The sequence below is a fragment of the Aphelocoma coerulescens genome, chromosome 7 (assembly GCF_041296385.1).
Source record: "Aphelocoma coerulescens isolate FSJ_1873_10779 chromosome 7, UR_Acoe_1.0, whole genome shotgun sequence".
Lineage (NCBI taxonomy): Eukaryota > Metazoa > Chordata > Aves > Passeriformes > Corvidae > Aphelocoma > Aphelocoma coerulescens.
The window spans coordinates 301,798-313,263 of record NC_091021.1 but is presented as its reverse complement, the minus strand read 5'-3'; the positions used below and the strand labels follow the sequence as shown (position 1 = coordinate 313,263).

The 11,466-nt window shown below is 57.3% G+C and overlaps 1 protein-coding gene, 1 long non-coding RNA gene and 4 other non-coding genes across 7 annotated transcripts; 2 read left to right on the top strand and 4 right to left on the bottom strand.

Moving 5' to 3' along the window:
- Window positions 1-265: 265 nt before the first annotated feature.
- On the bottom strand, window positions 266-3,559 carry LOC138113437 (uncharacterized). Its single transcript, XR_011152168.1, has 4 exons — window positions 3,227-3,559; window positions 2,765-2,803; window positions 2,224-2,519; window positions 266-643 (listed from the first exon to the last, which is right to left on the bottom strand). It is a non-coding gene; the product is annotated as an uncharacterized lncRNA (long non-coding RNA).
- Window positions 3,560-4,223: 664 nt separating this feature from the next.
- Window positions 4,224-10,100, bottom strand: FTCD (formimidoyltransferase cyclodeaminase). Of its 2 annotated transcripts, XM_069021605.1 has the most exons (14): window positions 9,919-10,098; window positions 8,978-9,161; window positions 8,509-8,637; window positions 8,309-8,397; window positions 7,912-8,091; window positions 7,686-7,823; window positions 7,272-7,403; window positions 6,552-6,613; window positions 5,747-5,876; window positions 5,475-5,636; window positions 5,050-5,093; window positions 4,832-4,970; window positions 4,544-4,639; window positions 4,224-4,371 (listed from the first exon to the last, which is right to left on the bottom strand). In XM_069021605.1, the coding sequence occupies exons 1-14, from the start codon at window positions 9,970-9,972 to the stop codon at window positions 4,285-4,287; spliced, it is 1,626 nt and encodes a 541-aa protein (XP_068877706.1). In that variant the 5' UTR covers window positions 9,973-10,098; the 3' UTR covers window positions 4,224-4,284. The 2 variants fall into 2 exon arrangements, with proteins under 2 accessions (XP_068877706.1, XP_068877707.1); XM_069021606.1 differs by lacking the exon at window positions 5,475-5,636 and having other exon boundaries at window positions 9,919-10,100.
- A 303-nt stretch (window positions 10,101-10,403) lies between these two features.
- TRNAS-CGA (transfer RNA serine (anticodon CGA)) lies at window positions 10,404-10,485 on the bottom strand. The gene has a single exon. It is a non-coding gene; the product is annotated as a tRNA-Ser (tRNA).
- Window positions 10,486-10,594: 109 nt separating this feature from the next.
- On the top strand, window positions 10,595-10,666 carry TRNAP-AGG (transfer RNA proline (anticodon AGG)). Its single transcript has one exon. It is a non-coding gene; the product is annotated as a tRNA-Pro (tRNA).
- A 354-nt stretch (window positions 10,667-11,020) lies between these two features.
- TRNAA-UGC (transfer RNA alanine (anticodon UGC)) lies at window positions 11,021-11,092 on the top strand. Its single transcript has one exon. It is a non-coding gene; the product is annotated as a tRNA-Ala (tRNA).
- Window positions 11,093-11,379: 287 nt separating this feature from the next.
- TRNAP-AGG (transfer RNA proline (anticodon AGG)) lies at window positions 11,380-11,451 on the bottom strand. Its single transcript has one exon. It is a non-coding gene; the product is annotated as a tRNA-Pro (tRNA).
- Window positions 11,452-11,466: the final 15 nt, after the last annotated feature.

Below are 11,466 nucleotides of genomic sequence, written 5' to 3'. Positions count from 1 at the left end.
TGTAAGTCCAGATATCACGGAATCACAGAATGGTTTGGGTTGGGAGGGAACTGAAAGACCATCTCATTCCACTCCTCCTGCCATGGGCAGGGACACAGATTGCTCCAAGCACTGGCCTTGTTCACGTTCCTCATCTGTTTCATGGGAGATTCCGTCTGCCATGGTGAGATTGTTCCTATAAATTATTACCCTGATGTGGAGGATGGCAGCCCACATAATTACAGTATCCCCCAGCCACCCCTTCTGCTACACCTGGGAAAGCTCACACGAAATGTAAGGAGTTTTATTGGATCCCTGTTAGCAGGCAGTATCACTGCGCAGGAAAACACACACAGACACCAGCAGATTGGAAAACAGCACGTGATGAGTTTCAGCAGGCACCCCGGAAAGATAGAGGGTGGAAATGCTGTCCATTGACTCCAAGATTCCAGGTCAAAGGACTTACAAGCTACACATAAGAAAAAATCACTCAGCAGGCAAAAAGCTGTTCCAAGGGAAAGGAGGAGGGAGGGGAGCGACATGCAGGGGGTTCCTACGAGGACTTTGGCCTCGTGTTTCGCTGATCACCGCGCAACAGGTGGGACACGCCAGACGTTCAGTCAGAGTCAGAGCTGCTGCTTGAGCTGCAGGAGCCACCTGAGGGCTGGGGAAGAGAAAACAAATTTATGGCAGCAGGGAAACGAGCCTCTGCCACAGCATTCCTGAGAGGGGTTAGTGACCCTGTGGTGGCTGCCCCATATTGTGGGAGGGCTGGAGGTTTTTTATGACTTTTTACAAGGCTCTTGTGAGAAATGGAGCCCACTCCCTTTTCCTTTTGGGGTTTTATAAATTTAATAAGGGACAATAGGGGACAAAGGTCACTTAAGCCAAAGGACAGGGCTGGGTGCTTGCCTCATAGCCAGAGGCACAAACACTGACAAAGATTCCCGGTTATCTGCTTTAACTTCATGCATATTAATAAACTACAATGCATATGCATAGTTTTTCTGTGCACTGATTTACATTTTTTTTAGAAGGGATTAACATAGTTCCTCTCCCGGTTTGCCTTTTAGAGCATGCGTATTATGATGTGAGGGTCTTCGGGGGTCTTCTCTGATAAAGGCTCAGGTCTTCCTCACACCCTGAACTTTTCAACCTTGTCTTTGGAGCATGCGCAGTTATCCTAGGTCTTTCTGGGTCCAACCGGTTTGAATTCCTTTCTCATTAGCACATCCTGCTGCTTCTCTTATTTTGTCTATTTTTGAGATTATCTACCTGGTTTTTCGTTTATTTAAGCATTAAGTGATAAATTAACCACATACTAGCTATTACACTGTATAAAAGGTGATAATTTAAATTATATAGGTATCTTATAATTCAAGCTATATAATCATCTTGTAACTTTAATCCTAGTTATAATGTTAATTAGTAAATACTTGCAAAGTTATTCTTAACATGCATATAATTTTTCCTAACATGTTCTAATACATAATATTTCTTACATTTCACTATTTGTGAAAGCCAATGCTATAATAGCTGTTTATCACACTCTTAAGGTCAATAAAGGGAATTCCAGAAAGGTCTTGCTCTCTGCCAGCAAGGACCAATGTCACGGCAGATCACTTCCAGAGCTGTTTCCCAGTGAGAGGAGCTGCTGGTTTGATTTTGATTTGTCTGGGAAATGCTCCCACCTCCAGTGTTGGAAATGGGCCCTTGTTTATCAGTTCCTCATTCAGACCTGCTCAGGATGGTGCCCATCTCTGGAATGGCATTTTCTGCTGAATCTACTCCAAGCACATGGAATTGCTTCTCCTTTTTTGGTTTACTTGTGAGTTTTTTTGTTTTTGTTTTTAAGGAGGAACTGAACAGTTCCTCTGCTGCAAGACACTGAGTGAATGTCCCTTATGGAGGCACGACTTGCACTCAGGTGAGCAGGACAAAGTCCTGGGATTTAATACACTGCACAGTGCACCCTGAGCCACGTCACCACTTTAAATGGCTTCAAGGAATTTCATGGATTGCTTTTCAAATTACTCACTTAATATGACTTATTCTTGCCTATTTATTAATCTAACAGGAATTTCCACGTCTAAAAAATGCCACTGAAGTTTTGGCAGCTTGCTCCAGCCACTACACAATGGGAGAGGAGAGTCCCAGCTGCTCAGGCCAGATGCTGTGGAACGGGGAGGGGTCCAGAGGACCACAATAGAATTAGGGAAGGGTTCACTGCTGTGCCACTCTTACCTTGTCTCCGTGGTGCTTGCAGTGCTTCTTCTTATGGTGCTTCTTATGGTGCTTCTTATCGTGATCCTGGTGCCCATGGGGGTGATGCCCCGATGGGGGGTGCCCATGGTGGTGATGCCCCGATGGAGGGTGCCCATGGGGGTGATGCCCCGATGGGGGGTGCCCGTGCGGGTGCTGGCCAGGTGGAGCAGGGCACGGGGGGCAGACTGCCACACCGCCAGGGCAGGGGCCTGTGCCAGGACCAGGGTATCCCGGCGGGGCAGGAGGGCACACTGCAAGGTGTGGTCGTGGCGGGCCTAGGAAGAAGAGGGGGCTGTTAGTGGGCAGAGACAGGCTCTCCTCAGACAGACAGTGCAAGGAGCTGGTGTACCCTTCCACCCAAAGGGCCCATCCTGGTCTACCTCTTCCTCACAAAGGACACCCCACATGCCTTTGGATGCAGGTAAACCCCCAGGTGCCTGTGGCCATGGCACAGAGCTACTCTCTGAGCCCTGATGGCTGTGTGGTACCTGCAGCCCTGCCCGGCCCCACAGCTCCTCACCTTGGTGGGGGTCACACATCCTCCTCAGTGGTCTCCGAGCTGAAAGGGAAGGACAGGCACCATCAGTCACCTCCTGCCAGGGGACAATGCCCAGCCAGCAGCTGGGACCTGACTCCTCTGTCCCACATATCTGCTCCCAGAACAGAGACTACACCTGCTTCCCCAGGAGTGCCATCCCCCCACAGACCCCGACAGCTGTCCTGTGCCTTTGGTGACAGCACCAACCCCCAGAGCAACTGTCCCCCCCTCCACGCACCCCCAAAGCCCAGGCATGTGGTTTCCATTTTTAATGGAAATAAACCCACACTGGCCCAGCCTGGGTGCCAAGCTCGTGTCCTCGTGGGCCACAAGGGACTGGGGACACGTGCCTGGGTGCAGTGCCAGCCATGGGGACAGTGCACCCTGACCCAGAGGTGCCCACGCTCCCGCTGCCCCCGTGCTCCCCCGCTGCCGTGCACTCACCAAACCTGCGGAAAAGTTCCCAGAGGAGGCAATGCCGGCAGCACTCGGGATCGCCGCCCTTGGCACGGCTCTCCCGGCTGTCGGGCACCCGTTAAATAGCGGGGCCCTGCCCCGCTGAGCCGGGGTGCGGCGGGCAGGGGCGCCACGGGAGCGGGGGAGCCGCGCCGTCACCATGGGCACCACGGGCGAGAAACGTCAGCACGGCGCTCCCAGCCGGCACAAAGGTCCCACAGCGATAATAAACACCGGCGGTGGAGGGCTGTGATTCCAGCTCCCGGCGGCAAGGGACGGATGGAATGACTCAGCTGACCCACCATGAACCCTGGCTGGGTGCTCCCAGCTCAGGCACAACGCCCAGGAACAGGGGTGACCTTCCCACAGACCGGTTGGGGGGGGGCTGTGGGACAGCGGGGTGCAGGGGCCAGACACTGCTCAGGGTGCTGCCGCCGTGTGCGGGTGGAGGACAAGGTGTCTGCTGTCACACCCCGTCAACAGGGACAGGAGGCAGGGCTGGATGCCTTGATTTTCAGGTTTTCCTCTCGGAGGACCTCTGAGGAGGGTGCAGGGTTTCTCCCACCCCACCCCATCCCACCCCATCTCCCTGCTAACACCCCGATAGTGCCTCATGTTTGGCAGTGCTCCCTTCCCAGGCAATGCAACAGGCTGGAATTGTCACACGCAGCCTGAAAGATGCCTGGCAGAAAGGGACTGTGCCAGTTCTTGCCCCAGATCTAGGGCAGGAGGGTGTTTCGTGGAGTTTTCCGGACACAGGACTGTGCAGGGTCAGCAGGTGCCCGTACACAGGAATCTCCTTGCAGGCAGTGCCACAGGGATCCTGCCAACCCAGTCGTCTACTTCTGCCCCAGGGATGGGAGGATGACGCCCCAGACAGCAAAAATCCCTCTTGCCCAGGGAAAGGCCAGGGGATATGATGCTGGATGTGCCTGAGCAGAGCAGCTCTCTAGAGGCGGATACCAACAGAGCCAACAGGCAGGGACAAGAGTATTTCCCAGCTGTATTTGCCACTGCAGCACCCCCAGAGCACTCCCGAGCCCTTCTCAGGCCACCCGCTTGTCCAGCAGTGCCAGCACGACCGCCGAGCCTTGCTTCGCCTCTTCCAGCAGCCCGGAGACCTTCTGTGACATCTGTGTGGGGACAAGACGTGTCATTTGCCACTGGACAGGACAGAAGAGCCAGCCCCACCGTGCAGCCCAGCGTCCCGCTGGCGGCAGGGGCACGGCGGGTCCCGGGGCCTCACCGCCATCTCCGTCCCGCCTCAGCGGCCCCGCCAGGGGGCGCCCGCGCAGCCCCGCTCACCACAAGCTTGAACTTCTCGTCCGAGATGTCCTTGAGGTTGATCATGACATTGAAGTAAGCTCCGAACACAGCCGCTTCCAGCATTTTGGCTCCCACCTGGGAAAAGTCGGGCTTGCGAGAAGCTCCCGTGGTGAACCAGCTCCACCCCACAGCGCTGAAGCAGGTCAGACCCTTACGTTGCAGGACTCCCACCCTCTACCACCCAGCAGCACACAGTGCTTTCCAGCTGGAGAAATGCATCCTGGAGGTCAGGACATGAGAGAACACCTTCCAGAGCTGGGGCCGTACCTGGATATCAGATTTGCAGGCCAGGTTGCAGTGTCGTGCCAGCTCCTTCAGAGCAGGCCACAGCCCGCTCACCTTCTCTGCCAGGCCGTAGGGCACCCCCACGGCCGTTTTCAGCCCCTGCTGCATGGCAGCCGTGCGCCTGGGAGGGGGGACAGCCCTGGGTGAGTGCTGGGGGGCTGTGCCCCCACACTGAGCCGGTCCCCACCAGCCCAGCTCACCTCTCCCGCTCTTCAGGGGTGTTCTTGGGCAGCTTCATGGCTTCCTGCAGGCAAAGAAAAGCAGGTTTGCTTCCGTCACCCAGACCGTGCCTTGCATCGGGGGTTGGGGCAGACTCCATAGCTCCCATGCTCTTGCAGACCTCCCTTATATGACAATGTCCTTTCCTCTGGCCCTGGCTTTAGCATCCCTGGAAGTGTTCAAAAAGCAAGCAGATGTGGCACTTTGCCATATGGTTTAGTGGGCATGGATGTACTCAGTAGAAGGTTGGACTTGATAATCTCAGAGGTCTTTTCAACCTTAATGATTCTATAATTCTAAGGTCAGAGCCCTGCTCCTAAGGAACCCAGAGTGCAGCAATCCCAGCCCTCCTCCCAGCTGGAAAGCCCCCCTGTTTCCCTGCAGGATGCCTCTGGTGGGACCTCACCATGTAGCTACTGAAGGCGCGGGAGTCGGCATCCACCATTGCCACCAGCTCCTCCATGGCCTGGTGGAAAGGGGGGATCAGCTTCCTCATGATGGGGTCCAGGTCCTCAAACTGCCGCTTCCCATAGCTCATCAGCCCCACCATGCTGCCCAGTGCTGCTCCCTGCCAGGGTAAATCCTCCAGTAGGACACAGTGCCCACTGCTACCAGCATGCCAGCTCCCCTTGGCACACCCGGGACCCCCAGGCCTCCGTCTCTGTGTGGGGCACATACCAGGGCTCCCGCAGCTGCAGACACGGAGCCTCCTCCCGGCGCTGCCGACCTCGCTCCGACTGCTCGCACGAAGGCACCCAGTGGCTTGGCCACCAGCCCCCCGTCCACCTCCCCTGCTTCCACCAGGTACCTGCAGCACAGATGGTGTAGAGCTCCCCAGGTGCAGGGACACCACCACCACCCAGACCCTTCTCACCCAGCACTGCCCTCTCCAGCATCGACCCTGTGAATGAGTAGGGGACTAACCGAAAAAAACGCAGCCTGAGGATCAGGGTAAGGACTGGGAACCCCATGGGTACAGCTGGGGAACACAGGTGGTGTGGGGATTGCTCTGCATTAGGCAGGTTGGGCTGATGCAAATGGCATTTGCTGGGACAGAAACACCCCTGCAGCCATGTCCCAGGAGGGGTGACAAGGACTTCACCTCCTGGGTGGATTTCCCTTCCTTTCCCCCCACGGACTCATGTTTCACACCAGGTGCTGCAGCATGTGAGCCAGAGGCAGTGAAATTTTGCATGGGGATAGGGTAAGGAATTTAACATTCAAATCTGGCCATAAAACCTGCTCCCACTGCCTGCTTAAGTGACCTGGAGTTCCCTCACTCCACATTCACAACCATCAGCATTTGGGAGCAGGGACCACCATGCTCCTGCACAACACCCAGCAGAGATGTCCCCAGGCTGTGAAGAGGAGCTGGGAGCAGCCACTGCTCCCAAAACAAGCTGAGTGCAGGATGCAGGCAGCAGGATCCCCCTATCCAGGCAGGGATGGGCACCATGACAAGAAGTAGGATGTGGGTCCCTACTCGATGATGCGGTCCCGGGGGTGAAACGGAGACAGGGAGTCCAGGCCCAGCCGATTGACCACCTGCAAGGAGCAGCACCACTGTGTCAGCCCTGTCACGGTAAGTCCTGCTGCATCCTCATTCCCCACTGCTCATTAACCATGGGTGAGTCAACACTGGGACTGGGCCACCACCCAGGGAGAGGACAGCTGGCACCACCAGCCCAGCCCATCCCATCCCAGACTCAGGGGCGGTGTGTGTGTCTACGAATGACTGGGAGCTGTACTGATAAATCATTAGCTTGCTCTTATCTAGCACGTTCCCCACAGGCTGGAAAAGTCCCTCCCTCCTGCAGTGGAACAGCAGAGCCTGTCTCCTCATTTCCAGCTTAATCCCCATCCTGGGACAGCCTCCCATAAATGCCACACACTGTCCTTGAGCTCTGGGGACACCTCCTTCCCCTCCTGGCCTCCATGCAGGCAAGACAGGCAGCTGCTGCCCACACTCAATCCTCATGTGCTGTGGTCCCTGCTCCCTGTGCATCTCAGCATCCTCAGCACAATAAAGCAACTTGTCCTACTTGCTGTCCCCCCACAAAATCTACCCTGGAAACAAGTGTCACGCCTGGGGCCTGAGCAGTCCCAAATCTCTGCTCTGTGCCACTTTGGGAGGCTGGTGCGGGGTGGATGTGTCTCTCTCCGGATCCTACCCTTGTGCTGGTACCAGAAGGAGCCACATTACCAGCCTGATCTTCTGTTCCTCCTCCAGGATAAAGAGTTTTTCCTTCTTGATGTAAAACTCAGCTGCGTCCAGCATGGCCTTCTTGGGAATGAGCCCCACCAGCTGAGACCCCACAACAGGGAGATTCAATTCCTGTGAAGAAATGTAATTGTTCCCAGAGCCCTGCTGGCACTACTACCCCAGGCTGGCGGTGCTCATCCCTTCCCAGGACATGGGAAGCTCACGGAAAAGCTTTCAACAGAGGAGCTGGGGGCTCGCAGCAAGTTGCTGAGCTTTCGGGGGTTTTGTGCCATTCAGCACTTTGGCTGAGGTAATCATGAGAAAGCAGAGCCTGACCTGGGGGTGGGGAAGAAAACTTGGTGGGAGACATCCTCTGGGAAGCCCCCTTTGGAACAAGCACCCCAGACCACCCACCTGTGCATCTCGGCAGATCTCCTCATAGACGGTGTGGAGCGGCGTGGTCTCAAAGTCCAGCAGGTTTGTCGAAACCTGGGCCATGTTCTCCTCCTCCAAATACCAGCCGATGCCCTGCACCTTCTTCAAGCGCCCAGGCTGCCAACAACTGCCACATTCAGGGCACAGTCCAGGAGGTGTGGGGACAGGCAGGCGTGCTCCTGGCGTGCCCATGCTCCTGGGGTACCTGGTCGGGGCCGCGGCCCTGCTCACGGATGTTGAGGGCGATGCGGTGAGCCAGCTCCTTGGTGCACAGCAGGTTGATGTTGTACGCGATGAGGAAGGTCCGGGCGCCCGTCACTGTGGCCCCCCACCGGGGGACAAAGGTTGGGGGTCCAAAATCAGGAGCCCACTCTGGTTTTGCAAGCTGGGGAGGAGGGAGGAGATCGTCTGGGCTGGCATCACCCAGCAGCACAAGCCACCCTCCCAAGGAGGGCATCTCCCTCCCCCGCCGGAATCTGCCATGACCACCTGTGTCACCAGCTCCTCATGGTGCAAAGGGACTGTGCCAGCCCTCAGCACGCTCCCTGAAGCCAGAGAAGTACAGGTCAGGTCTGCCCAGCCTGTGCCACCGCCAGGCTCACCTTCTCGGGGAGCGCCTCGTACTCCCCGGCACGGATGGAGGGCAGGGCTTTCCTGCTCTCGTGCCGTGCCGCCGCTCCATACAGGTAAACTGCAAGACACAGCCAGGGGTGAACACCACCAGGCAGGGGCTGGCACTTTCTCCAACAGTTGGAATCATGAAGGGTGGGATGGAATGCAGAGAGGTTCCTGACCCACTCACCAGGCACCCCCAGCTCTGCTGCTAAGCGCTGCCCGAAGATGTGAGCGCAGGTGACACACTCCTCCATGCTGACGTTCCTCACTGGCACAAAGGGGCAGACGTCCAGGGCCCCCATCCGAGGGTGCTCACCTGGTGGTGGAACAGATATAGGAATGGGAGATGGGAAGAACAAGCAGACAAGGAGGGAGAACAATCCTTTCCCACACTCTTACAGACTGGACACCATTGCTGTAAGGAAATCACAGAATAACCCAAGTTTGAAGGGACCCCCCAGGATCATGAGTCCAACCCCTGGCCCTGCACAGGACAGCCCCAACAATCCTACCACGTGCCTGAGAGGATTGCAAACACTTCTTAAACTCTGTCAGGCTTGGGGCTGTGACCACAGTCCCTGTTCCAGTGCCATGCTTGGTCCCAGCAGCTGGGATGCTCTGTGCCAGCCCAGCTCCTGGGCCTCCCCCAAGCTCACCCGAGTGTCGGCTCATGTCAATGAGCTGCCCAGCCACGCGGGCCGCGCTCAGTGCCCCTTCCACCACAGCCTCAGGGGACCCCACGAAGGTGTAGACAGTGCGGTTGGTGGAGGCGCCGGCATCCACGTCCAGCAGCACACATCCCGGTGTCTGGGAGATGGCCTGTGCCACCGCATCGATCACCTGCCAGACAGCAGATGGGAGCAAGGGGACTGAGATGGCTGGAACCGCACAACAGCCATGGCTTTTCAAGAGAGGGGACATCTCAGCTCTCCCCCTTCCCACTGGTGATGGGGTTGAGGATGACCACGTGATCAGTGGGGGTGCAGCCCTGCATGGAGCATCCCCCTCCCAGCCAGGGGGTTTGGGGCACCCCTGCCTCCCCAGACTCGCCATGCTGGGGGAGAGACACCTGTCTGCTGCTGCATGCCACAGAGCACCACCACAAATTGCTGTTCCTGAGGATACATCCCCCTGCCAGCTTCCCAACACATTTGGTTCTGCAAAGCCTCTGCCCAGGGGGAGGCTGTGTTTTGACAGCCATGCTGTGTTTGCTAAACTCTCCTGCTGCTGGCAGAGCCAAAGTTCAGTTGAAGGCTGATGCCCAGGACAGACTCCATTAACCTGGACGGAGTCTTTTAGCACAACAACTGCAAGCAATATTTCTCTGCAGGGGTATCCCAGACCAAACCCAGATCTGGTGCTATAGCAACCTGCAGGCAGCGGTGGAGGGAGGTCTGAGCCCTCACTTCTCACCAAGGTGCCAAAAGGGAGCCGAGGCTACCTTTAGGCATTTTTGGCACTAGCCAGGTAGTGAAAGGTGCACAGCACTGCAAAGGAGGCACAGCAGTCTGGCAGTGGGTACTGCCCTGGAGGGGGAAACCTGGCTTACAGCACCCCCATGTCACCCACCCCTCAGCCCTTCCATGTACTCCCTCACCTCTTTGTTATTCCCCTCTGAGAAGTTGGGGACGCATTCCACCAGCTTGGCCATGGTTCCAGGGTCTGCTTGCACCCCGCAGCCCCCGGCTCGGTTCTTCACACCCTGGGGTTTCCTGCCCTTTCCTGTCCCACGGCAGAACAAAATCCTCTCAGAAACCGACCCGTTGCCTCTTTCCCAAGCTGAAGTTTCTCATTAACTGAATCGATCTGTGGCCAGGGGACAGAAATGGGCTTGGATAAACACCATGGTACTGGCCCTGCTGTGCTTGGAGCAGCTCTGGGCACAAGGGCTCTGTGGGGCCAGATGGCAGCACTCACCTGCACCAATTAATGGATGAAGGAAAAAAAGCTGGTGCAATCAGCAAGATGCTGTGGTTATCACATGCGACAGCCAAGTCACTGCAATTGATGCAGTTGTAGTGGGGGAAGAGCTCCTTATAGAAGCTCCAGCCAGCTCCACCATGGATACGGGGTAAAACCCATCGCTGTGAGCAGGATTCGAACCTGCGCAGGGAACCCCTATTGGATTTCGAGTCCAACGCCTTCACCCCTCGGCCATCACAGCCCCGAGGCCCATGGCGGGGGGACAGCCATGCCCCGGGCCAGACCGCGCTGCGTTTTCCCGGGAAGCTGTCCCGGGACAGAGGGGGGGTGCGGGACGACATGTGCACCCCGGCTCGTTGGTCTAGGGGTATGATTCTCGCTTAGGGTGCGAGAGGTCCCGGGTTCAAATCCCGGACGAGCCCTTCTTTTTACACACCCACTGCTGACCGCGCCACACCTCACCTCACTGCAAACATCACCGGACATTCCCACTCGCCGCCTCCGCCCCGGCCTGCAGAGCAGCCGGCCCACACAGCCATGGGGCACAGCTACGCTCGGCCCCTGACACGGCCTCTGCGCCCAGAAAATCACCTCCCTGCTCTGCCCCACAGTTATTCCCCCTGTTCCAACCCCCTCACCAGCCCAGTGACACCTGAGGGACCCCCGGCGCCTGCAAAGACCTCAGCCCCCTTTCCCCAACTTGGGCGCCAGGGGAAGGCAGCAGAGACAGCCACTTCCTCGGAGTGAGGAGAACGCCAGGGCAGAGGCTGTGCCAGGGGGATGTAGCTCAGCGGGAGAGCGCTTGCTTTGCATGCAAGAGGCCCTGGGATCAACCCCCAGCATCTCCATGTCCTTTTGCCTCTCCAAGACCCCTCCCTGATGGATGCGGGGCCGCCAGAGACACCCAGATCCCTCCAAAAAATCCCTGGGCTGCCTGCGGCTGCGTCTGACCTGGGATTGCCTCCTGGCATCCCAAGGCAGGCAGCGAGGAAATGCCCGCAGAGATTTCCCTCCCTGCCCAGGTGCTGCACGCTGTGCTGGCACCCCGTGTCCCTTCCCCACGGTGACCTTGGGGTGACCACCTATGCTGGGAGGACCAGCCGGCGGGCAGGAGGGCTCTGGGTGCCCAAAACAAGGGCTCGTCCGGGAGTTGAACCCGGGACCTCTCGCACCCTAAGCGAGAATCATACCCCTAGACCAACGAGCCGGGGTGCACAGCTTG